The 24,591-nt window shown below is 46.1% G+C and overlaps 1 protein-coding gene across 3 annotated transcripts in view; it reads left to right on the forward strand.

Moving 5' to 3' along the window:
* Positions 1-24,591, forward strand: part of LOC132833879 (carcinoembryonic antigen-related cell adhesion molecule 5-like) — a 79,996-nt gene that overhangs the window by 33,832 nt on the left and 21,573 nt on the right. For 2 of the 3 annotated variants that reach the window (XM_060852529.1, XM_060852528.1), the window contains exons 4-7: positions 1,057-1,320; positions 14,584-14,859; positions 14,958-15,215; positions 19,503-19,620. In XM_060852529.1, the coding sequence (XP_060708512.1) occupies positions 1,057-1,320; positions 14,584-14,859; positions 14,958-15,215; positions 19,503-19,620 (916 nt within the window). The remainder of the gene's footprint in view (positions 1-1,056; positions 1,321-14,583; positions 14,860-14,957; positions 15,216-19,502; positions 19,621-24,591) is intronic. The other variant, XM_060852530.1, reaches the window with a different exon arrangement.

Genomic DNA, 24,591 nt, shown 5'->3' on the forward strand with positions numbered 1-24,591 from the left:
CAAACTGGGGGATGTAACATTGGAACCTTCATTACACACTGGGGAATCAGGCATTGGAACCTTCATTATACACTGGGGGATCTAACATTGGAACCTTCATTACACACTGGGGAATCAGGCATTGGAACCTTCATTATACACTGGGGGATCTAACATTGGAACCTTCATTACACACTGGGGAATCAGGCATTGGAACCTTCATTACACACTGGGGGATCTAACATTGGAACCTTCATTACACACTGGGGAATCAGGCATTGGAACCTTCATTACACACTGGGGAATCAGGCATTGGAACCTTCATTACACACTGGGGGATCTAACATTGGAACCTTCATTACACACTGGAGAATCAGACATTGGAACCTTCATTACACACTGGAGAATCAGACATTGGAACCTTCATTACACACTGGAGAATCAGACATTGGAACCTTCATTACACACTGGGGAATCAGGCATTGGAACCTTCATTACACACTGGGGGATCTAACATTGGAACTTCTATTACAAACTGGAGGATCTAACATTGGAACTTCTATTGCAAACTGGGCAAATTGATATTGGAACTTTCCATAACAAACCATGGAATCTGACATTGGAACCTTCTATTACAAACTGGGGAAACTGACATTGGAATCTTCATGACCGATTGGGGAAACTGACATTAGAAATTTCCTTTACAAACTGGGGAAATTGACATTGGAACCTTATCCTTGCACACTGGGGAAATCTGATATTGGAACCTTCATTACAAAAGGGGAAACTGACATTGGAAACTTATCATTGCACGCTAAGTGACTTTCACCCACAGCACCACAGACAATAGAAATCTCAGATCTCAGTTCCAGTCCCAGAATTGCACAGTACAGAAAGTGATCCAATCTTTTGCCTTCAGTTGACATTTCAGTCCAATTGATGGTGTGTAGAAGACTCATGCCTGTGTATTTTCTGTAGTGGTGATGGTGGTGGTGATCTCCTTCTAACTTGGATAGTCCACGACTGCTTCTTGTAACAGCGTAACTTTACGACAATACATTTGTGCGTTTATTTTAGATGGACCGGATGGCCCTAAAATATCCATTAATCCCGATTTGTCCATTTACCCCGCTGGAAGAGCAGTTACCTTTACATGTTCTGTGGATTCAAACCCACCTGCAGAAATGGAATGGCTCCACAATGAAAGTTCTCTTCAACACAAAGGGCGTGAGCTAATTATTGCTAGCATTTCGTTGAATCAAAGTGGAACTTATACCTGTCAGGCCTTTAACACTTTAACACAAAGATACAGTGTCTCAACTAAGCCAATAATTGTCGTAGGTAGGTAACACATTTTTCCATTTTGTTTCTTTGGCTTGTAGTCCACTTGTGGACTGGTGGAGGGGTCTCTTTTGTTTAATGCTGGGAACGGGAATAAATCATTTGCTAATAAAAATGGAGCTTTTTTCTCCCACTTGGTTTTGCTGATGACAGGTAACATTGTACCAAGAAATCATTTTTTCAGTACTCACTTCAATGTTATCACGTCATATAAAAAAATAGTCCTAACTGCTTCAATATTTAATCAATTGCAACCACAATTAAGGCTGCAATTGTCTGTTATGCTGTCATTAGCCTGCACGTGAACCTGTTTAGATCACAGGAAAATTTGCTAACTTAAGTTTTCAACCTTTAAGTTTATTTATATTTAGGGGTGGCACGGTGGCTAGCACTGCTGCCTCACAGTGCCAGGGACCCAGGTTCGATTCCAGCCTTGGGCGACTGTCTGTGTGGAGTTTGCACGTTCTCCCCGTGTCTGCGCCGGTTTCCTCCGGGTGCTCCGGTTTCCTCCCACAGTCCAAAGATGTTCAGATCCGGTGAATTGACCATGCTAAATTAGGTTGTGTTAGGTGCATTAGTTAGAGGGAAATGGGTCTGGGTGGGTTACTCTTCGGAGGGTCGCTGTGGACTGGTTGGGCCGAAGGGCCTGTTTCCACACTGTAGGGAAGCTAATCTACCTGCTTCAAGGAGATGAATTGGTGATTGTCAAAATGGCTCACCAGAAAACATTTATATACTATAGCGATTTTTTGAATGAAGTTAAGCATCCAACTCTGAAGTGATCAATTCTGAAACTCCTATCATTGATGTTTCATTGTAATATTTTTAATAACTTTAAGCTGAGAGAGAAGGTCCGAAATGCCCTTTTAGAAATGTTACTGGTGTAATGAAAAAATTATTACGAATTATTTTGTGTGTTCGAATATTAAAACAGCCCTGAACTTACTGGTTCGCACAGATGTTCTAACTATCCAATTGTTTTAACCCCTTGAAATTCTTCCCACGTTCTGGGCCTTATGCCTTTTCAAAGGAAGGCTTTAAACTTGAAAGGGGAGCCATGTCAATACAACTAAAGAAAGGTTACAGCACAGAGCGAGATTGTTCAGCTCATCATGTTAGTGCTGTCCATTGTCTGTAACCTTGTGGGTTTCAACACATCAGGAGTGGATTCCTTTTCAAGGGAGAGAGGGTCTCCACCTCTACTTCCAAACTGGTCGGTGAATTCCAGATATCCACCTGCCATCTGATGCAGAAACCTTTGTCCCCTCTAAAGCTTTTACTGGTCATCTTCGATCTGCGCCTGGTGGTAAATGAGCTCACCGTCAAGGGAAACAGATCTTCCCTGATCCGAACCCCTCACTATTTTGTACACCTCGGTAAAGGCATCCCTCAGTCCCCTCTGTTTGCAGGAAAACAATCCTGGCCTTTCCGATCTTTCCTCATGCCTGCAATCTTTGAGCCCTTGCCAATCTTCTCCAGAGCAGTTATGTTCTTTTGGTAATGGGGTGACTGGGAACTGTACGCTATCCTGTAGCTGCCTTATACACGTCCTGCACTGCATCCCTGTTGCTTGGATTCGATATCTTGCACAAAAATAGGTGAGAGTTGGTGAAATGGCGAAGTCTAATCTTCATTTCATATGTTCCTGCATCTTACAGTGCCATAAACGACCTGTGAATGTGTATTCTAACCCAATTACTGCATCAAAAAAGTAATTTTGCTGTTGTTACTATGCTCAACCATACGTATTCTCATGGCCAACGCAACAGATACATTCAACCCAATTTGTCTTGCAAATGTACTTGCATAGTCAGACAAAGTTCCTTTCACAACAAAGGTACAGGGAGAGGCCAGTTTTACATCTCTATTGGAAAAGGCTGCGCAAACATAGAGCGCAAGACCACTGTAGGAGAATAGTTTCACACACGATTTGGATCTGATGTTGGTACGTCAACGCTTCCCAAACGGTTTCCCATCGTGACCGCAGTGTGGTGGATGAATGTTGTCAAGATCCAACGCTGTAGAGAGCCACAGTTGGGGGTGGGGGTGGGGTGGGGGGGGGGGGGGGGTGGGGGGAGAGATTAGAATAATGGGTGGGAAGCAGTCCCTGAAAGTGGCGGGGAGAGGGGAGTATGCCTATGGGGCAAGAAACACATACCAATGAGAGAGGGAATGGGAACGCCTGTAGGAGCAATGGGAAGGGGCGCACCATGGTGTGGGAAAGACGCCAAACTGGGAGGAGTTTGGTGTGGAGGTGTGCCTGTGGGAAAGGGGGTTTCAGTGATGAATGAATGAATGAATGAATGAATGAATGAATGAAATAATTGTCACATGTATTTTACCATGAGAAAAACAGTAAAAGTACAGTGTCGCCGTGAACTGGCGCCATTTTGAATGGTTTATGAAGAGGAGAAAAAAGTACAAAGGTGGGTGGGTTAGTCTTCGGAGGGTTGGTGTGGAATTGTTGGGCCGAAGGGCCTGTTTCCACACTATAAGGATTATAATTCTCTTTCTAATTCTAAAATGTAGCTTAAACAAAATCCATTAGTCCTGAGCCAGAGGGTCGTTTCTCTCTCTATAGTGCCAAAATGTGGTAATTAGGTTTTGTATTCCATAACTGCAAGATCTTGGCTATGGCCAATTGGCTTCCAGTTGCCAGCAGTGACAGGCAGGAGCTGAACTCTGTGTCTATTGAGAGCGTATTCTGTCTGAATGCTGTCATGGCTCTAAAGGGACAGGCCATGCTAACATCATAGCATTGCTCCAGCCCATTTACCACTGGATAAACATCCATCGTATCATTGTACAATGTGTCTTGCCACAATGATACGTTTGCCGTGAAAGCCAATCCATTTCGCCTCATCAACATGAACAATCTCCACCAGCATGTCTTCAAAACGTGAGCATTGAATTGGGCCACAACGCATTGTGTCTAGCTGGTAATTCAGAAAGGAATGGGATGTTAATGGCTGTTGTTGGAGCTTTTGCATTGTTCAACTCCACGTCAATGGAACTCAGTAACAAAGAAATGTCTATTCTAAGTTTGTGCGAAGATTTGTAGCTCGGGTGCTTGTTGTAGTGGTTCTGTTCGCCGAGCTGGAAGTTTTTGTTGCAAACGTTTCGTCCCCTGGCTAGGGGACATCATCAGTGCTCTGGTGCCTCCTGCGAAGCGCTTCTTTGATGTTTCTTCCGGCATTTATAGTGGTCTGTCCTTGCCGCTTCCGGGTGTCAGTTTCAGCTGTCCGCTATAGTGATTGGTATATTGGGTCCAGGTCGATGTGTTTGTTGATGGAGTTTGTGGATGAATGCCATGCCTCTAGGAATTCCCTGGCTGTTCGCTGTCTAGTAGTGTTCACCACAAGGGTACACAGGAAAACAACACACACAGACCAAGTCCTAAACTATGAAAGTAACCACCCCAACACACACAAACGAAGCTGCATCAGGACACTATTCAAAAGAGTCACAACACACTGCAGTACACCAGAACTGCGAAAAGAGGAAGAGGAACACCTATACAAGGTATTCGCCAAAAACGGATACCCGCGCAACTTTATCAACAGATGCCTAAGAGATAGACCATGGAACGAGGACATGCCACAACCAAAAGGACTAGCCACACTACCATACATCAGGAGCGTTTCAGAACTGACAGCCAGACTACTGCGACCCCTAGGACTCATAACGGCACACAAACCAACAGCCACGCTCAGACAACAACTTACTAGAACAAAGAACCCAATACCCAACATGAGCAAAACTAATGTAGTTTATAAAATACCATGCAAGGACTGCACAAAACACTATATAGGACAAACAGGAAGACAGCTAACAATCCGCATACATGAACACCAACTAGCCACGAAACGACACGACCAGCTATCCCTAGTAGCCACACACTCAGACAACAAGCAACATGAATTCGACTGGGAAAACACTACTATCATAGGGCAAGCCAGACAGAGAACAGCCAGGGAATTCCTAGAGGCATGGCATTCATCCACAAACTCCATCAACAGACACATCGACCTGGACCCAATATACCAACCACTACAGCGGACAGCTGAAACTGACACCCGGAAGCGGCAAGGACAGACCACTATAAATGCCGGAAGAAACATCAAAGAAGCGCTTCGCAGGAGGCTCCAGAGCACTGATGATGTCCCCTAGCCAGGGGATGAAACGTTTGCAACAAAAACTTCCAGCTCAGCGAACAGAACCACTACAAATGTCTATTCTACCTAAATTGATAGGTTAAATTTAAAGCCCTAATCTGCTACAACACTGCCTGCGAGCATGATAGAGGCATAACATTTTAACAGAGTGTCCAGTTCTGCTCACCCTGTTACAGGTAAGATATTACTAAACTAGAAAGGGCTCAGAAAAGATTTTACCAGGATGTTGCCGGGATTAGAGGGTTTGAGTTATAAAAGTAGACTGGAGAGGCTGGGACTTATTTCACTGGAGCTTAAGGGGTTGAGGGGTGACCTTTATAGAGGTTTATAAAATCATGAGGGATGTGGATAAGGTGAATAAAAGGTGTCTCTACCCTCGGGTGGGGGATTTCAAGGGAAGGGGGCATGGTTTTAAGATGAGAGGACAAAGATTTAAAAAGACATAGGAGGCATTTTTTTTTTACATGGGGACTGGTTCATGTGTGGAATGAACTTTCCGAGGAAGTGGTGGATGCGGGTAGAGTTACAACATTTGGATAAAGATATGAACAGGAAAGGTTCCGAGGGATATGGGCCAGGAGCAGGCAGGAGGAACTGGTTTAATTTGGGATTATAGTTGGCATGGAGTGATTGGACTGCAGGGTTTGTTTCCGTGCTGCCTCACTCTGTGACTCTGACTAAATATTTAGCTGTGCACTTGTGATGCCAAAGCCCACGAGGTTATTGGACAAATGCTAGAAGATATTCGTGGAATAATTCCGTGATTGCTTTTGACTGGCACAGATGGGATGGGCCAAAGGGCCGTTTACTACAGTGTAGAACTCTGCGGCTCCACATTGTATCTACGGACAATCTGTTTGCTAATTCGTTCTGACAACACATCAGAGCTTTTTGCAATGAAGAGCTGTAAGTAATTCTTTAAATGGTTTTGGTTAGGCCACAGTTAGAGTACTGTGTGCATTTCTGGTCACCACAATGCAGGAAGGTTTGAGAGCACCAGAGGGAGGTGCACGGGAGATTAGCCGGGATGTTACTGGGATTTGGAGCAGTTTGGTTCGGAAGGGAGACTGGAGAAATTGTTTTCTTTCGAGCAGAGAGGATTGATGGAGGCAGCTGCTGAAGATGGGAAAGATGAGGGGGCACGACAGGATGGATAAGAAACAGCTGCTCCCCTCAGTTGTAGGGTCAGCAAGGAGGAGAGGGGTGGCATAATTTTAAAGTGACAGGCAGGAGGTTTTGAGGCGATTTGACAAAAACAAAACACATTTTCACTGGAGAATAGCGATAATCTGGAATGTACTGCGATGGAGGATAGTAAAGATGAGAAACCACACAATCTTTAAAAAGTAAGAGGATAAACACTTGAAATGTCATGATATACATACAGACCAAGTGCTAGAAAATGGGATTAATGATGATAGATTGACACAGACTCAATGAGCCAATGGGCACTTCTGTGCTGTGTGTCTGTATGACTCCATAAATAAGACTCAAAAGCGTGCCTTTATAAATTTGGATCTGTATCCTCTCGGCCTTTCTTTCAGTCTCCTTTGAAGTGCTTTTCTTTGGGTAATCATTTCCATCAAGTTTACTTTTCCCTACAGGAACCTACAGGGATGGCACGGTGGCTCAGTGGTTAGCCTCCCAGCACCAGGGACCCGGGTTCAATTCCAGCCTCTGGCGACTGTCTGTGTGGAGTTTGTACATTCTCCCCATGTCTGTGTAGGTTTCCTCCAGATGCTCCGGTTTCCTCCCACAATCCAAAAATGTACAGGTTAGGTGAATTGACCTTGCTAAATTATCCCATAGTGTCCAAGGATGTGCAGGTTAGGGTGGATTGGCCATGCTAAATTGCCCGTAGTGCCCAGGGATGTGCAGGTTAGGGTGGATTGACCATGATTAATTGCCTATAGTGCCCAGGGATGTGTAGGTTAGGGTGGATTGACCGTGATAAATTGCCCATTGTGCCCAGGGATGTGCAGGTTAGGGGTGGATTGGCCATGATAAATTGCCCATTGTGCCCAGGAATGTGCAGGTTAGGGGTGGATTGGCCGTGATAAATTGCCCATTGTGCCCAGGGATGTGCAGGTTAGGGTGGATTGGCCGTGATAAATTGCCCATTGTGCCCAGGGATGTGCAGGTTAGGGTGGATTAGCCATGCTAAATTGTCCCATAGTGTTAGGTGTATTAGTCAGAAGGAGATGGATTAATCTTTGGAAGGTTAGTGTGGACTGGTTGGGCCGAAGGGCCTGTTTCCGCACTGTATTGAATCTAAAAAAAACCTTTTATTTTTAAGATGTTACCAGGGCAACATCCTGGTAAAGTCTTCTTCATTTGAATGTGCCGACTCGGATGGCACCATAGCTCAGTGGTTAGCACTGCTGCCTCCCAGCGCCAGGGACCCAGGTTCGATCCCACCCTTGAGCGACTGTATTGTGTGGTGTTTGCAAGTTCTCCCCGTGTCTGTGCGGGCCAGCTGCAGTTTCCTCCCACAGCCCAAAGGTGTGCAGGCTCGGTGGATTGACCATGGGAAATTGCCATGGTAGACTCACATTAGCATTAGGGAGAGAACTCCAGAATTTTGAACCAGCGAGGGAATGGCAATGTATTTCCAAGTCAGGGTGGTGAGTGGCTTAGAGGGGAATTTCTGGGTGGTGCTGTCTCATGTATCTGTGGCATTTGTCCATCTAGACGGGAGTGGGTTTGGAAGCTGCTGTTTAGTACCCTTTGGTGAATTGCTGCAGTGCATCTTGTAGACAGTACACACTGCTGCTACTGAGGGTCACTGGTGGAGAGGAGTGGATCCCAATCAAGTGGGATGCTTTGTCCTGGGATGGTGCCCCATTTTCTTCAGTGTTGCTGGAGTCGTACCAACCCAGGCAAGTGGGGAGTACTCTGCCACACTCCTGACTTGTGCCTTGTTGATGGTAGAAAGGTTTTGAGGAGCTGAGTTAAAGACTGTATTATTCCGATGCATTGCTCCTTCCCAAACTTATCACGAGTTCTCACATCCTTTGGAAAAATAATCTCATGTGCACTTTCATTATACACTGCTCTCAAAAGGTAAAGTGCTTTCTGCCTTTGTACAGATGACTGCATGGATAGTTTCCTCTTGTCAAGAAAAAGCTCTTAAAGATAGTGGAATCAAGGGTTGTGGAGATAAGGCAGGAACAGGATACTGATTGAGGATGATCAGCCATGATCATAATGTATGGTGGTGCTGGCTCGAAGGGCCGAATGGCCTACTCCTGCACCTATTGTTTATTGTAACATTAAGGAGTTCAGTCAAGTTTTGTAAATACCTTCTGATTTCTTATTGTGTGTTGTCTGTTGGTCCACAGTCCCATCTGTTCCATACTGCTGAAGGGATGACTGAGTAACTGTATGCTGCAGTCAGTCACCAAGTTCAACACAGAGTTAGTGCTGGAGAAACTCAGCAGTGTCTATTGAGAGGAGGAGAGGAGAGTTGATGCTTTGAGTTCAATTACCCTTCATCCAGACTGATAGCAGCTGGGAAAGATGATAGGTGTGGGGGAGGCAAGGGGGGTGAGATGAATCGATGGAGACGGTGCCGAAAGAGGGAGAGAACAGGCAGCACGGTGGCTTAGTGGCTAGCATTGCTGCCTCACAGCGCCAGAGACCCGGGTTCAATTCCCACCTCGGTTAAATGTCTGCGTGGAGTTTGCACGTTCTCCCTGTGTTTGCGTGGGTTTGCTCCGGTTTCCTCCCGCAGTCAAAAGATGTGCAGATTAGGTGAATTGGCCGTGCTAAAATTGCCCAGAGTGTTAGGTGCATTAGTCAGGGGTGAATGTAGGGGAATGGGTCTGGGCAGGTTACTCTTCGGAGGGTCAGTGTGGACTTGTTGGGCCAAAGGGCCTGTTTCCACACTGTAGGGAATCTAATCTAGAAATAAAGGAGGTGAAGAAGAAGGCATTATAGGAACTGTGGGAGGCCATTCAGCCCCTCAGGCCTGTTCCTACATTCAGTGATCTGTGGCCAAACTCCATATACCTGCCGATGTCATATATGCCTGAGTGTCATTGTTTAACAACAATCTAAGTGTTTCAGACAAACCAAATGAGTGAGTGAAAATTGCTGGGTAGTGCTAATGAGAGGTGCAAATGGTTGAAAGGGGTTGGCTGTGTTGGGAACAAAGAGAAAGAACATTTCCTGCAGTCATAGGACGTGTTCATGCACTGAGATTGTTAAACTCAGCTGGAAATGCAAATTGAATTCCTTCAGGCAAAGGAGATTAAATTTAAATCAACAAACCTATTTGCATCCACTTAGATTCCAGGCAAGTACCATTCAGACACTTAACACTGTGGCAAGACTTGTTTGCAATCGCCAAACTGAATTTCAGACAAGTCATATCCAACACCGGGAGGCTGTGAGCGATCATCAGAGGCTGGATAGGCCGGGACTTTCTTCCCCTGGAGCTAAGAGGTCACCTGAAAGAAGTTTATAAAATCATGAGGCCACGTGGATAATGTGAACAGCATTTTCCCTTCGGTAGGGGAGTTCAAAACCAGACGTTCAAGGTGAGAGGGGAAAAATTTAAAAGGGACCTCTGAGGTAGCTTTTTTCCATACAGGGTGGTGTATGTACCCAACGATCTGTCTGAGCAAGTTGCAGAAGTAGGTCCAATTACATTTAAAAGACATTTGTGCAATTACATAAATACGGAAGGTTTAGAGGGATATGGGCCAAATGCAGGAAAATGGGACTAGTTCAGTTTAGGAAACCTGGTGGGCATGGATGAGATGGGCTGAAGGGCCTGTTTCCATGCTGTATAATTCTATCTTGGCGATTAATTTGATTTGTCAGAGTTTGAAAATCTTGTTGGAGCGAGCAAACATTTAAAAAATCAACTTGTAAGTTCAGGTAGAAAGTTGCCAAATAATCTACTTAGAGTCATAGAGATGTACAGCACGGAAACAGACCCTTCGGTCCAACCCGTCCATGCCGACCAGATATCCCAACCCAATCTAGTCTCACCTCCCAGCACCCGACCCATATCCCTCCAAACCCTTCCTATTCATATACCCATCCAAATGCCTCTTAAATGTTGCAATTGTGCCAGCCTCCACCACTTCCTCTGGCAGCTCATTCTATACATGTACCACCCACTGTGTGAAAAAGTTGCCCTTTAGGTCTCTTTTATATCTTTCCCCTCTCACCCTAAACCTATGCCCTCTCGTTCTAGACTCCCCGATCCTAAGGAAAAGACTTTGTCTATTTATCCTAGCCATGCCCCTCATAATTTTGTAAACCTCTATAAGGTCACCCCTCAGCCTCTGACGCTCCAGGCAAAACAGCCCCAGCCTGTTAAGCCTCTCCCTGTAGCTCAAATCCTCTCTGGCAGCATCCTTGTCAATATTTTCTGAACCCTTTCAAGTTTCACAACATCTTTCCGATAGGAAGGAGACCAGAACTGCACACAATATTCCAACAGTGGCCTAACCAATGTCCTATACAGCCGCAACATGATCTCCCATCTCCTGTACTCAATACTCTGACCAATAAAGAAAAGCATACCAAACGCCTTCTTCACTATCCTATCTACCTGCGACTCCACTTCCAAGGAGCTATGAACCTGCACTCCAATGTCTCTCTGTTCAGCAACGCTCCCTAGGACCTTACCATTAAGTGTATAAGTCCTGCTAAGATTTGCTTTCCCAAAATGCAGCACCTCGCATTTATCTGAACTAAACTCCATCTGCCACTTCTCAGCCCATTGACCCATCTGGTCCAGATCCTGTTGTAATATGAGGTAACCCTCTTCGCTGTCCACTACACCTCCAATTTTGGTGTCATCTGCAAACTTACTAACTGTACCTCTTATGCTTGCATCCAAATCATTTATGTAAATGACAGAAAGTAGATGGCCCAGCACCGATCTTTGTGGCACTCCACTGGTCACAGGCCTCCAGTCTGCAAAACAACCCTCCACCACCACCCTCTGTCTTCTACCTTTGAGCCAGTTCTGTATCCAAATGGCTAGTTCTCCCTGTATTCCATAAGATCTAACCTTGCTAATCAGTCTCCCATGGGGAGTCTTGTTGAAAGCCTTACTGAAGTCCATAAAGATCACATCTACCACTCTGCCCTCATCAATCCTCTTTGTTACTTCCTCAAAAAAACCAATCACATTTCTGAGACATGAGATGATGCGTAATATCTACCCAGTGTCTGGCTTGGTTAAAAAAAAAATGCACAGATGGAAATGTTCGCTTTAATAGTTTTAACCTGACTGATCTGCGTGTGCAAATATCTGCCATCAAGATATAATGAGGGGAAATGAAAGTGCTGGGTGTGTGGAATGCGTGGCCCCCAATGATAGTAGAGTCAGAGATATTAGGGACATTTAAACAACTGCTGATCAAACACAGGAATGGCAGGAAATTGTGTAGGTTAGGTTTATCTTAGATGAAGATAAATGATTGGCACAATATCATGAGCTGAAGGGCCTGTACTGTGCTGTACTGATCTGTGTTTTATGTTCTGTGGTGGCTCAGTGGTTAGCACTGCTGCCTCACTGGAACCCGGGTTCGATTCCAGCCTCGGGCGACTGTCTGTGTGGAGTTTGCACATTCTCCCCGTGTCTGCGTGGGTTTCCTCCGGGTGCTCCGGTTTCCTCCCACAGTCCGAAGATATGCAGGTGGATTGGCCAGGCTAAATTTCCCACAGTGTTCAGGGATGTGTAGGTTAGGTGCATTAGTCAGGGACAAATATAGGGTAGGGGAGAATGGGTCTGAGTGGGTTACTCTTCGGAGGGTCGGTGTGGACTTGTTGGGCCAAAGGGCCTGTTGGAATTCTGTAATATGTTCCAAAAAGGTTTTATGCATTTAACTGAAGTTTAGATTCTCAATGACAGAAAACCCTGCCTTTATGGTGAATCATTACTGAAAGGTTTAGCAGGTGATGTGTCCTGGGTGTTGTGGTTTTATGACTGGACTGTTACTTCAGTGTGTAATGTGCTGAATCTAAACCCTGCAATGGTGGCTTTTGGATTCAGTTTGGCGGCTTAGTGATTAGCACTACCAGCTGATGGTGTGAGGGACCTGGGTTCGATTCCAGCCTTGGGTGACTGTGAATGTGGAGCTCACACATTCTCCCCGGTTTTCCTCCAGGTGCTCCGGTTCCCTCCCACACTCCGAAGATGTGTGGGTTAGGTCGACTGGCCGTGCTAATTTGGCCCGTAGTGTGGACAGGCTGGGTGGATTTAACCATGAGGAAAGTGAGGTTAGGTTGGAGGGGGGAGGTGTCTCTGGGTGGGATGATCTCTGGGGGTAGGTGCAGACTTGATGGGCTGAATAGCCTCTATCTGTACTGGGGAGATTCTGAAGTGTATATCTTTCCTCGCAGGTTTTCCACTTGACCTCCTATCTGAGATTACAAACTCAGACCTCAAGCAAACAAGAAATTAAACCTCATTCAAACCCCAAGCCCTTCCCTCTTTCCAATGCGCTGCAAGAAACAAATCATTAATCTGTTGCAAGTCAGTTTTGGCGAGTCAGTAATCACACTTACTGACAGGCACTTGTGGTGAGATTATTCTATACGAGTGGATCCAGATATCTGGCAGCTGAGATCACTTGGATTTAATTAGATGTGCTAACAATCCCTCGGGCAAAATAAAATGTTGCTGCAAAAAATAAATACCAAAGATAAAATTATTTCCAATGAAATGCGTTGAGTCTAAGGATTATTGTGTGGAGTTCTCGCTTTAAGTCACCCCGTTTAAAGATGTTTCACTTTAAAGTTGTTGCTGTCCTATGTTCCCCCTCCTCATTTAAAGTCCTGCTTTTCATTTTAACATTCCTTACTTCCCAGCTATACCTCATACGATTACAACTCTTGCACCATCATGTGTCACGTCATTGTGATGTCAGCTAGACCCCCACCTCCCCCAACTCTGATTGGTTGGTGCCAATCTGTTTGTGCTGATGTCCAAAATCATTTATTTAAAAATTGTGTCTCAGGTTCTGAGTAAACTTTTCAAAAATATGTCTATATTTTTTTCTATCTCAACATCTCTATTCGTTTTAGCCAAACAAGTAGAGGAACTGGTCAGGATTTAGTACTTTTCAAAGAATTCTCTGCTGCGCTATACATTATGTGTCCAGATACAATAACTGAGGAATGTATATAGTGTCTGTACCATATTCGGAATTCTTTTACCGTTGCAAGTTTGCTTTCCTAACTGAAGTTTTCCTTGAGTTGGTTTGCAAGTTATTTCAACTGGGAATGCATGATGCAGCACATGTATGCCACAGTATTTCAACCTTTACACTAGTTAACCCAGGCGACGGTTTTCTCCAGGAACCTAACTCTGATTTTAACATTGATTCCTATGAGAAACCATGCTTCACTTAAAGTTGCAAGTTTCAGGCGGCCAACCCTGACTTTGAGCGTGGGAACCGTGTACTTCCACCTTACGTTTTTAGCTTTCAGGCTAGCAACGTTAACTCAAGACATTTTACGAAATAATTCTCCGCGCTGGTCTGACAAAGTGTAGACTTCTGAATATTGCGATAGTGTGCAGAGCATTCTCGTAACATTGGAAGGACTTGAGAGCTAGGAAACAATTGCTGGCCGAAAGATCAAATGCTGCAACCTCTCCATGATTATTTGCGGTAATCTTGGGGACAAATTTGTTAGTTCTGTTCATTGTCAAAGTGGACCTTAACTTGATTAAGTTTAATGAGTGGCATTTTCCCACAAGAAACAGCGACGGGGTCTGGAAAAGTCAGCCTTGATGGGACAAAGGGCCCCGCGTCACTGTTTTGTCTCCAGCCCTGCGGTTCCACTCATCGATAATTCATATTTCCGTTCCTCTCTGTGCTCTCCAACCTCGCTTGTCTTTTCCCAAGCGCCGTTTGTGGTCGGTCTGACTTAAAGCATCGATTTCAAACCACCGCCCGTCCTTTTGCAGGTAACTGCGACGCCGTGATTTTAAAACAGTCTGCAGTTTTGCGTGGAACGCCGAAATAAAAAGATAAGTTTAAACGGAGAGCCCAGCGATCACTGAACGGGCAATCGAAAGTGATATAACACCGTGTCATTTTCCAAATTTTATTCACAGTGCCAGTTTCTAATGTCAACGTATCATCCAACAATTCAGCGCCAGTAGAAAACCTTCACGCCATTTTATTGACTTGTGAGGCCGCGGGCTCTATACAATCAAGGATATGGTATAAGGATAACCGCCTTCTCAAGGACAGTGATGGAATAAAAACATCTGAAGAGAAAAAGACACTGACTATAATCAGTGTTAACAGAAACGATTCTGGAACATATACATGCCAAGTCATTGGTGTCACTAACAACGCATCCGGAAGTTTTGACCTGAAAATTAATTGTGAGTACACGGAAACCTTGAGGTGTTCGTTCACATTTACTATCAGCGATTCTTTCAGGTGCGAAGACAACACGTGTTCTCTCGATTCCTTTTTGTAGATGGACCAGAGGCAGTCACTGTTGAACCCCCGGGGCCAAGTCACCTAGAACTGGGGCAATCGCTTATATTACGTTGCTCTGCCCAATCCGTCCCTCCAGCTGTCTATACATGGTCCAATGATAATGGTCAGTTAGACAGTGGACAAACGTACAACATTGAATCAACAAAGGAAAGTCCAGGTGGGAATTATACCTGTGAGGCTTATAACAGCATAACCAAACAAACCAGTAGTGCTACTAAAGAGGTAACTATTGAAGGTGAGTAAACGTTTCACCTAAACAGACTAACAGCATTTTGTCCATGTGCTTCATTCCATATGTATGTTTCTTTTCTATGTTGTTCTTTCTGTGTTTGCTGGTAATAACAAATATTTCTTTCTAATGCAACAAAATAACAATCTTGTCAATGTATATCGGTTCCTACAGTCACATCAATCGCACATAGTTTATATCTGCAAGGCCATTCTCAACTCCTCAGAGACTGAGGTAGTCCATATCCAGATGCAACAAGACCTGGACTATAGTTGGATTGGGACTGACAAAACAGCAAGTCAAGTTCATACCACCCAAGTGCCATCAACAATACCGAATCTATCACTCTTTGACATTCAACAGTACTACCATCACTGAAAGCCAACTATCAATATCCTGGGGTTTACCGTTGACCAGGAACTCAACTTGACTCGTCATATGTAGTGGCTACGAGACTAGGATAGAGGCTAGGAATCCTGCAGCGAGTAGCTCACCTTGTTACCCCCCCAAAGCCTGTCCACCATCGATAAGGGATAAGTCAGGATTGTGATGAAATATTCCGCACTTACCCGGATGAGTGCTGCTCCAACAACACGCAAGAAGCTCAACACCGTCCAGGATGAAAGAATCAGCTTGATTGGCACCACATCGGCAATCCACCTTCCACCAATAATACTCAGTGGCAGCAGCATGTACCATCTACAAGATGCATTGCAGAAATTCACCTAAGCTGTTTAGACAGCACCTTCCAAATACATGACCATAATCATCTTGAAGGATGAGGGAAGCAGATAATAACTTCTCAAGTTCCCCTCCATTGCATTCTCCATCCCGATAGAGTCACAGAGTTTGTGTGGAATTTGCATATTCTCCCCATGTTTGCGTGGGTTTCCTCCGGCTGCTCCGGTTTCCTCCCACAGCCCAAAGATTAGGTGGATTGACCATGCTAGATTGCCAATAGTGACCAGGGCTGTGCAGGCTAGGGAGATAAGGCATGGACTGTGCAGGGTTAAAGGGAAAGGAATGGATCAAGGGCTGATTCAGCGGGTCGATGGGCTGAATGGCCTACCTCCTCAATCTCGGGATTCTCTGATTCTACTCCAGAGACTTGCTTGAGAGAGGGACAAGACTTAATGTGCCAGGAATTCAGTGTTTCCGGCAAGGTTGGTGGGATATAACTGGAAGGGGTGTCAGGGAAGGAAGAATATCCCAGCTGAAGGAAAACACCTTAAGAGGGCTTATCCAGCAAAGCTGAAAGGTGAGATCACAGGAGTAGCAAGGGTGCTACAGCCTCTGCGGTGATTAAAAAGGTGATAGAGGTACAGATATGTGGACAGGTCACGGGCGGGTGATGTTAACTTCCCCTACAGTGACTGAGGGTCCCTTGGTGCAAGGCTCTTGGATGGGGGGTGAGGAGGGGCAGTTGTTAGGTGTGTCCAGGGCAGTTTTTGAAACAATATGCAAAGAGTTCAGCGAGAGACAGGACCATACGAGACCTGGTATTGGGAATGAGCCCGGACCTCTAAGTTTCAATGAGGGAGCATTTCAGGACCAAATGGCCAAAATTCTGTACAAATTTAAAAATCACACAACACTCAGTTATAGTCCAACAGGTTTATTTGGAAGCACTAGCTTTCAGAGCGCTGCTCCTTCATCAACCACCTGATGAAGGAGCAGCGCTCCGAAAGCTAGTGCTTCCAAATAAACCTGTTGGACCATAACCTGGCGTTGTGGGATTTTTAACTTTGTCCACCCCAGTCCAACACCGGCAACTCCAGATCATAATTTTCAGTTACTCTTGGTCAGGATAAGACGAGTCCTGGAGTAAAAGCATTAAGTGACTAAACTGGGGGGGGGGGGGGGGGAGGCTAACTGCAGCAATACTGGGTAGGAGGTGGTGAACGTAGACTGGGAGTTGAGAGTAAATCCACATTTGCCACAAAGGCCAGCTCAGGACCTGTGAAAACGAAGGATAAGGATGGCAAGCTTTGGGAACCTTGGATGACAAGAGAAATATGTCGGTATACCTTTGACCTTTGCCAAGTCAAAATTGTGCAACTCCCTGGCCAAAAATGGGGGGCCCCTCTACCGAACAGACGACAGTGTTTCACGAAGACAACTCAATAACTTCACCAATGAAACTCAGGAAAAGCAAAAAATGTTGGTCCATCCAGCGGCACCCAGGAATGATTTATTTTAAAACCACGTTATCAAACTGGAATTTGAAAGTGCCAAAGATGCTTCTTAGAAGGAATCTCATGTTCAGTTCGAACTCGTATTTTTTCAGCGTGCGTAACTTTGCCTGACAGAAAGTGGCCGAGGAAGGTGGACTTTGCAAGCGCAGAGTTCCCGGCTGATCTCAAGATACCACAACTCGAATGGATCCTGGTCTTGTAACAAGAGAAGGCTGGAGAAACTCAGCAGCGTCTGCAGAGGGAAAACAAACCAGCTCTGAAATAGTCATGCTAGACTCGAAAAGTGAACCCTCTCCGCAGAAGCGAGGAGAAAGTGAGCACTGCAGATCGCTGGAGATCAGAGTCGAGAGGGTGGTGCTGGGAAGGAACAGCCGGTCAGGCAGCATTCGAGGAGCATGAGCCTCATTCCCTGATGAACAGCTTATGCCCGAAACGTCGACTCTCTTGCTCCTTGGATGCTGCCTGACCGTCTGTGCTTTTCCAGCACTCTCGACTCCCTCCAGAAGCTGCCAGACCCGCTGAGTTTCTCCAGTAATTGTCTATGCCGGTTTCAGATTTCGCATGCGCTTCGTTGCTTTAGTTTGAGCACAGCGAGGATTGTGACTTAAGGTTCTCATGCTAGAGAGATATCTTCCCGTCTCTGTTAACACTCATAGTCTGTAATGGTTCCCTTTTACCTTCGAGTTCTTGCTGTCTGATTCCAGCACATGGAAACCTCTTTTGTTCACACATTTGTATGTTGCTTTCTGTAAGTACACCCTCTCACTGGCAACTGCTACGATATTAAAGGATATTCAACATTTAGAAACAGGGAAAAAGGGAGTGGTAATGCATTAGTGCTGACTGAGAGGAGTGAGGCCAGTGGATGTCTGCAGCAGAAGGCAAGGAATGCAGAATCAGTTTGGGTCAAGTTCAACAAAGGCAAGGAGCTACAGTTATTGGCCGAAATTGTCTCTCGGTTACCCAAGCTCCAAGGTCCTGTCAGAGCAGCAGTTGGACTGTTGACAGAGCAGGAAATTAGGGATGCAGTCATCATGTGGGACTTCAACCGATAGATGAGGGAACGCACCGACGCTGTGGAGGAGAGATTCCGGGAATTTCTATGGGATGATTTACTGCAGAAATACATTGAGGAACCAACATGGGCCACAGGCTATTTTCGAAGTTGTATAACGCAGTGAAAAAGGGCGATTATTCTTGCTGCAGGTGAACTTTTCAGCAATGACAGATTTTTACCAATCGGTTTGGGACGGTAGTAGTTCAATTGAAAATGAGTGTCTTAAGTTTAAACAAGGTCAGTTATGAGAGTTTGAGGGGATAAAAGACCACGGTGAATGGAAAAACAAATGTACAGAAGACATGTCTACTGCTGGAAGAAATATTGCTTGGATTGAAAGGAAAATCCATTCTTTTAAGGCAAAAAAGGAGAAGTTAGAGAGTTGAGACTATTGAGGATAGTTAAATGCAATGTAGTGATTGGAACCGGGTAGTTCTTTTTGACTACCAGATCCGTGTTTGGGGTTGTTAAATTGGACCAATCAGGGAGCCCCGGCTGGCTAATATTCGGGGATTCAGAGAGTCCCCTCACTTCAAGACCAAAATATTGAATATTTCTGGGGAGGCGGTCTTAGAGACCAAAGGACACGGGGAGAAAGCGAATTCAGGGTTGGAGGATCCGCCATGTGAATGATGCAGCAGGTTCGATGGGCCAAATGGCCTCCTCCTGTTCCTCTTTGTGAAGTTTCTAAGGGGGCAGGCCTAACCAGGCGACCATGTCCTCTCTTCATAATCTCTTAGGATGCAACACAGGCTCTTATCATAATGCAATCAAGACCGTCTTATAAGTCCATTCTGTCGCAAAAGCATTGCTCTCCTAACCAGGGCCTCATTATCCGGGCAATCATATCTAACACCGAAGGCACTGCATCACATAGATGGAGTGCAAGTCACCATTCATGGCTATGTTGCTTAACCCATGAGCTGACCACAGCGTTTAACAAGAAGGTTGTTAAAGGGTTGCATGTAACCCTGAGGGCCGAACAGTGCAGTATCAACTTCTGAGATGTACCTTCATTGCGTTCCTTCCTTTCTTTTTCAGAAAAGACCACGAAAAGCAAAACGTTGTCCCCTGGTGCCATCGCGGGCATTGTGATTGCAATTCTCGCTGTTCCGGTGATTGGGGGGACTGCATGGTTCCTCAAAAAGAAGTTCAGCAGGTAAGTGCATGACGCGCGCACTTAATAAGCTGGTTCGTCTGTGCGTGTGCTAAGTTTGAGATTATCTGCACGGCTCAGTCTTTGGTCAGACCGTCAAGTAAAGAAGCAGCATTGGGTCATTCTGCCCCCTAGGGGTTTCTCAAACCCTCAATGTTTTCACTGTCAATATTTTGGGGAGGGGGGGGTGGATGGGTCAAACATTCCCCAGGAGATGGAGAGGGGGGACACAGAGTGGGGTGGGGAGGGGCTCGGTGGGTAGCAGAGGGGAATGAAGCAGCTGTCCTATCCAATTCCCACCAGCAGGGGGTCCTCTCACCGGTAACCTGCAAGGGTTGGCTCTTCCAAGTGAAGAAGGCGGGATGGTGGGGGCAGGGGAAACGGTCATAGGGCAGAGGTTGCCCTCCAGACCTTCTCCCCGTCCCCTGCCAAAGGTTCATTTCGCCCCCATTTTCCTGGCTTTCTGTAGCGCTGTACCCTCCACCCTAACACCGAATTCAGCTGCTGACCCTCTATTCAGGGCTGGCATCTCTCGGAAGGTGGTGGAGAGAGGCTCACATTTCCATCAGAGCTTGGGACCGGCTAAATTCAGAACCGCGTTTCCGTAATTATCCATCCCGCTCCCGATGCTGCCTCATGTTAGGGTGATGCACTCGGGCAGGACAACCAAGGCCGGGGGGGAGGACCATGTGGTGACCCCAGGATGCAGTGATTGAGCTTAGTGTGTAAGTCCGTCCATCCCTTCAGGTCTCAGGGACACAGGATACTCACCTTTATTAGCCGAGGCTTAGAGTTTAACAGGGAGGCGATGCTGGAACTGTATAAAACACTGGTTCGACCATAGCTAGAGTATTGTGTGCAGTTCTGCATTATAGAGGGGGAGAGGATAGCACTGGAGAGGGGTCAGAGCGAGATTTACCAGGGGGTTGCCTAGGCTGCAGGGTTTTGGTTCTGAAGAGAGATTGGACCGACTGCGGTCATTTCCCTCAGAGGAGACCGAGAGGGGGACAGGATTGAGCTGTGTGGAACAATGCAGGGCATAGAGAGGGTAGACAGGAAGAGATGTTTGCCCTTGATGGAGTGAACGGGAGACGGAGGGGGTGGGAGTGTCATTGATTTAAGGAAAGGGGCTGGACGTCTAAAGTGGATGTGAGGAAAACAAATTTTTCACTCAGAGGGTGGTGGGAATCACTCCCTATTAGAGTAGAGCTAGAGGCAGGAATCTATTGAAGAAGTGCTCACTTGCAATGCCAAGGCTATGGGGGCCAAGTATTGGGAAATGGGGTTAGAGCAATTAGCTGGTAGGCAATATTTGGCAGGTCGAAAGGTTTTTTTTAATAGAGCTGTAAATCTCTATGATTCTATATTCTGAGCACTATCTAACTGTGCTGTTAACCTTCAGCCACAGCCAATAGCTTCTTAATCGTTCTCTTCGTTATCGTTTCAAGCACGTTTTGCACAGCCTGGGACTTTGTTCCCAGTTGAGCTTTGTGCTGACATTAAGGAAGTAATAATGTTGTTGTGCCAGCAGTTGGCCCATATCCCTTCATATTCGCGTCCCCATTCGGATCTCCAGGAGTCTCACTGCAGAGCGTTTGCACAATACTTGGTCAACAGAATCTACAGGGTGTCACATAAGCAATCTTGGCGCGACAAATTTATGCCGCGTGTTCTGATTCGCTTTTCTCTTTATTCGTTTGTGGGAATGTGGGCGTTGCTGAGTCAGCCGTGGCTGTCCCTACCGAAGTACCCTTGCTGAGCCATTTCAGAGGGCAGTTACGTTCAGAGGGCTGTGGAACGCACAGAAGTGGTTGTGGGTTTGGAAGGTGCTGCCTTTGGTGGACTCCTACAGTGCAACTTGTAGATAGTACATCGTGGGACTACTGAGCGGAGGAACTGGGTGTTGGTGGATGTGGTGCCAACCAAGCGGGGGCTGTTTCGTCCTGAGCTTCTTGAGTGTTGTTAGAGCTGCCCCCATCCAGGGCAAGTGGGGGAGCGTTCCAACACATTCCTGACTTGGGTTGTGTGAGTAGCTTTGGGAAATCAGGAGGTGAGACTCTCACTGCAGGATTCCCAGCCTCTGAGCTGCTCTTGTGTCTTCCATATGGTCAGTCCAGTTCAATTTCTAGTCAATGGTGACCTCCAGGATGTTGACAGTGAAGGATTCAGCAATGGTCATTGAGTGTCAAGGAGTGATGGCTCGATTCTCTCCTGTTGGAGGTGGTCACTTGTGTGCTGTCAATGTTACTCGCCTCTTGTCAACTCAAGGCTGGATATTGGCCAGGTCTTGCTGCATTTGAACATGGACTGCTTCAGTCCCTGAGGATTGTTCATGGAGACGGACTGCTGGGAGGGAGTGCAAGGTGGGAGGGAAAGCTGCATTTTCATGAAATCTGGAGAGAGGGAACGATCTGTGAGTGAAAGAGTCCAATGTGTTGTCAGTCAACTGTTGTGTTCTCCTGAGGTGCAGGATTGCCTCAAATTCAGAGGGACCATACCACTGCTGTTGGTCACGTCTGCATACTTATGTCTTGTGGAGAATTTGTTCTTATCCTTCTATCACTGGAAGAGCTCAGTTGTTCAACTCCATTGACAGGCAAGAGAGAAACTCCCAGCCTTCACTCTGCTCCTATGGTAACCAAATCCTCAAGGAGCATGTTTTTTTTGATTAGATTAGATTACTTACAGTGTGGAAACAGGCCCTTCGGCCCAACAAGTCCACACCGACCCGCCGAAGCGCAACCCACCCATACCCCTACATATACCCCTTACCTAACACTAGGGGCAATTTAGCATGGCCAATTCACCTGACCCGCACATCTTTGTGACTGTGGGAGGAAACCGGAGCACCCGGAGGAAACCCACGCAGACACGGGGAGAATGTGCAAACTCCACACAGTCAGTCGCCTGAGGCGGGAATTGAACCCAGGTCCCTGGCGCTGTGAGGCAGCAGTGCTAACCACTGTGCCACCGTGCTGCCCTAACCGTGTTGCAGCCCCTTCAGCTAGAATGGGATGGAGTCTGCCATGCTCCCAGAATCCTTTGCGACTCCAGCGATAGGATGCCAATGCCTCAAGCATCCCAGAGACTCTGATAAGCTGGAACATGAGTGAGTCTGGTTTCTGATCACACGCACGGTCACACTGTTCCAGAATAGACATTGCATAGAGGTCGATGAGTGTTAATTGTCTCAACATTGCTTTTGAAGCCAGGATGGGATGAATAGAAAGTTACATTTTGTTCCGAAACGAACTGAAGGCATAGAAGGGATGTTTTGTTTCAGTTATACAGGGTATTGTTGAGACTGTAGCTGGAGTACTGTGTGCAGCACTGGTAACCATACTCAGAGGCATGGAAACAGACCCTTCGGTCCAACTCGTCCATGCCAACCAGATATCTTAAACTAATCTAGCCCCATTTGCTAGTATTTTGCCCACATCCCTCTAATGCCTTCCTATTCACATACCCATCCAGATGCCTTTAAATGCTGCCATTGTACCAGCCTCCACCACTTCCTCTGGCAGCTCATCCCACACACGCACCACCCTCTGTGTGAACAAGTTGCCCCTGAGGTCCTTTTAAAATTTTTCCCTTTTCATCCTAAACCTATGCCCTCTCGTTCTGGACTCCTCCACCCCAGGGGAAAGGCCTTGCCTATTTATCCTATCCAAGTTTGTGGGTGGCACGGTGGCACAGTGGTTAGCACTGGTTTCAATTCCCACCGCAGGCGACTGACTGTGTGGAGTTTGCACATTCTCCCCGTGTCTGCGTGAGTTTCCTCCGGGTGCTCTGGTTTCCTCCCACAGTCCAAAAATGTGCAGGTTAGGTGAATTGGCCATGCTAAATTGCCTGTAGTGTTAGGGGTAAATGTAGGGGAATGGGTCTTGGGTGGGTTGCGCTTTCGGCGGGTCAGTGTGGACTTGTTGGGCCGAAGAGCCTGTTTCCACATTGTAAGTAATCTAATCTAAAAGTTCCCTCATAAACCTCTGTGAGGTGATGCCTCAGCCTCTGAAGCTCCAGAGAAAACAGCCCCAGCCTGTTCAGCCTCTCCCTATACCTCAAGCCCTCCAACTCTGTCAACATCCTTGTAAATCTTTTCTGAACCCTGTCAAATTTCACAGCATCTTTCCTGTCGCTGGGAAACCAGGATTGCACACGGTATTCCAAAAGGGGCTGAATCAATGTTCCTTACAGCCGCAACACGAAGCCCTAGTGCCTCTCACTCTATGCTGAAAGCATTTGAATTAACTCAGAGATTTATTAATACCTGAAATGAGTAGATTGCCTTATGAGGAAAGACTAAACCATCTAGAACTGTATCCTCTGGAGTTCAGACGAGTCATAAATGACTGAACGGAAAGATATAAGATCCTGCGGGGATGTGATCAGGTGGATATAGAAAGAATGCTTCCTCTTGTGGGAGAGTTAAGAACGAGGGGTACAAAATCAGAAATTGCTGGAAAAGCTTAGCAGAGCTGTGCAAAGGGAGCAGGGTGAACTTTTCAGGTCAGGGACCCTTTGTTTTTGGTTTTGAGCGCCTGCGGTTCTTTTTTTTATGTTTAGTCTCGCACTAACGGTGAGAGTTTAAAAATACGGAGGTGCTATTTAAAATAAGAAATGAGGAAACTTTTTTTTCCTCTCTCACAGGAAGTCTTTAGACTGCCCTTCCTCATTTGGCGGTGAATGCAGAACCATTAACTATTTTGAAGAGAGACTGAGGTAGATTTTTAATGACCAAAGGAGAGCACGATTGTTATGGGAGGTGCAGGGATATAGAATTGAGGTTCAAATCAGATCAGCCATGATCCTATTGATGGGTGGAGAGCAGCCTGGAGGGGCCGAGATGGTCTTCTCTTGTTCCTTGTTTGGATGACAGTCCCTGTTCAATTTTAGGAGCTAGGGGACAGCTTTGGAGAACATGGCATTATTCAATGTTCTTAGGCTCCTAACCTAATCGAGTCCCATTTGCCAGCA

The sequence above is a fragment of the Hemiscyllium ocellatum genome, chromosome 38 (assembly GCF_020745735.1).
Source record: "Hemiscyllium ocellatum isolate sHemOce1 chromosome 38, sHemOce1.pat.X.cur, whole genome shotgun sequence".
NCBI classification, from domain to species: domain Eukaryota; kingdom Metazoa; phylum Chordata; class Chondrichthyes; order Orectolobiformes; family Hemiscylliidae; genus Hemiscyllium; species Hemiscyllium ocellatum.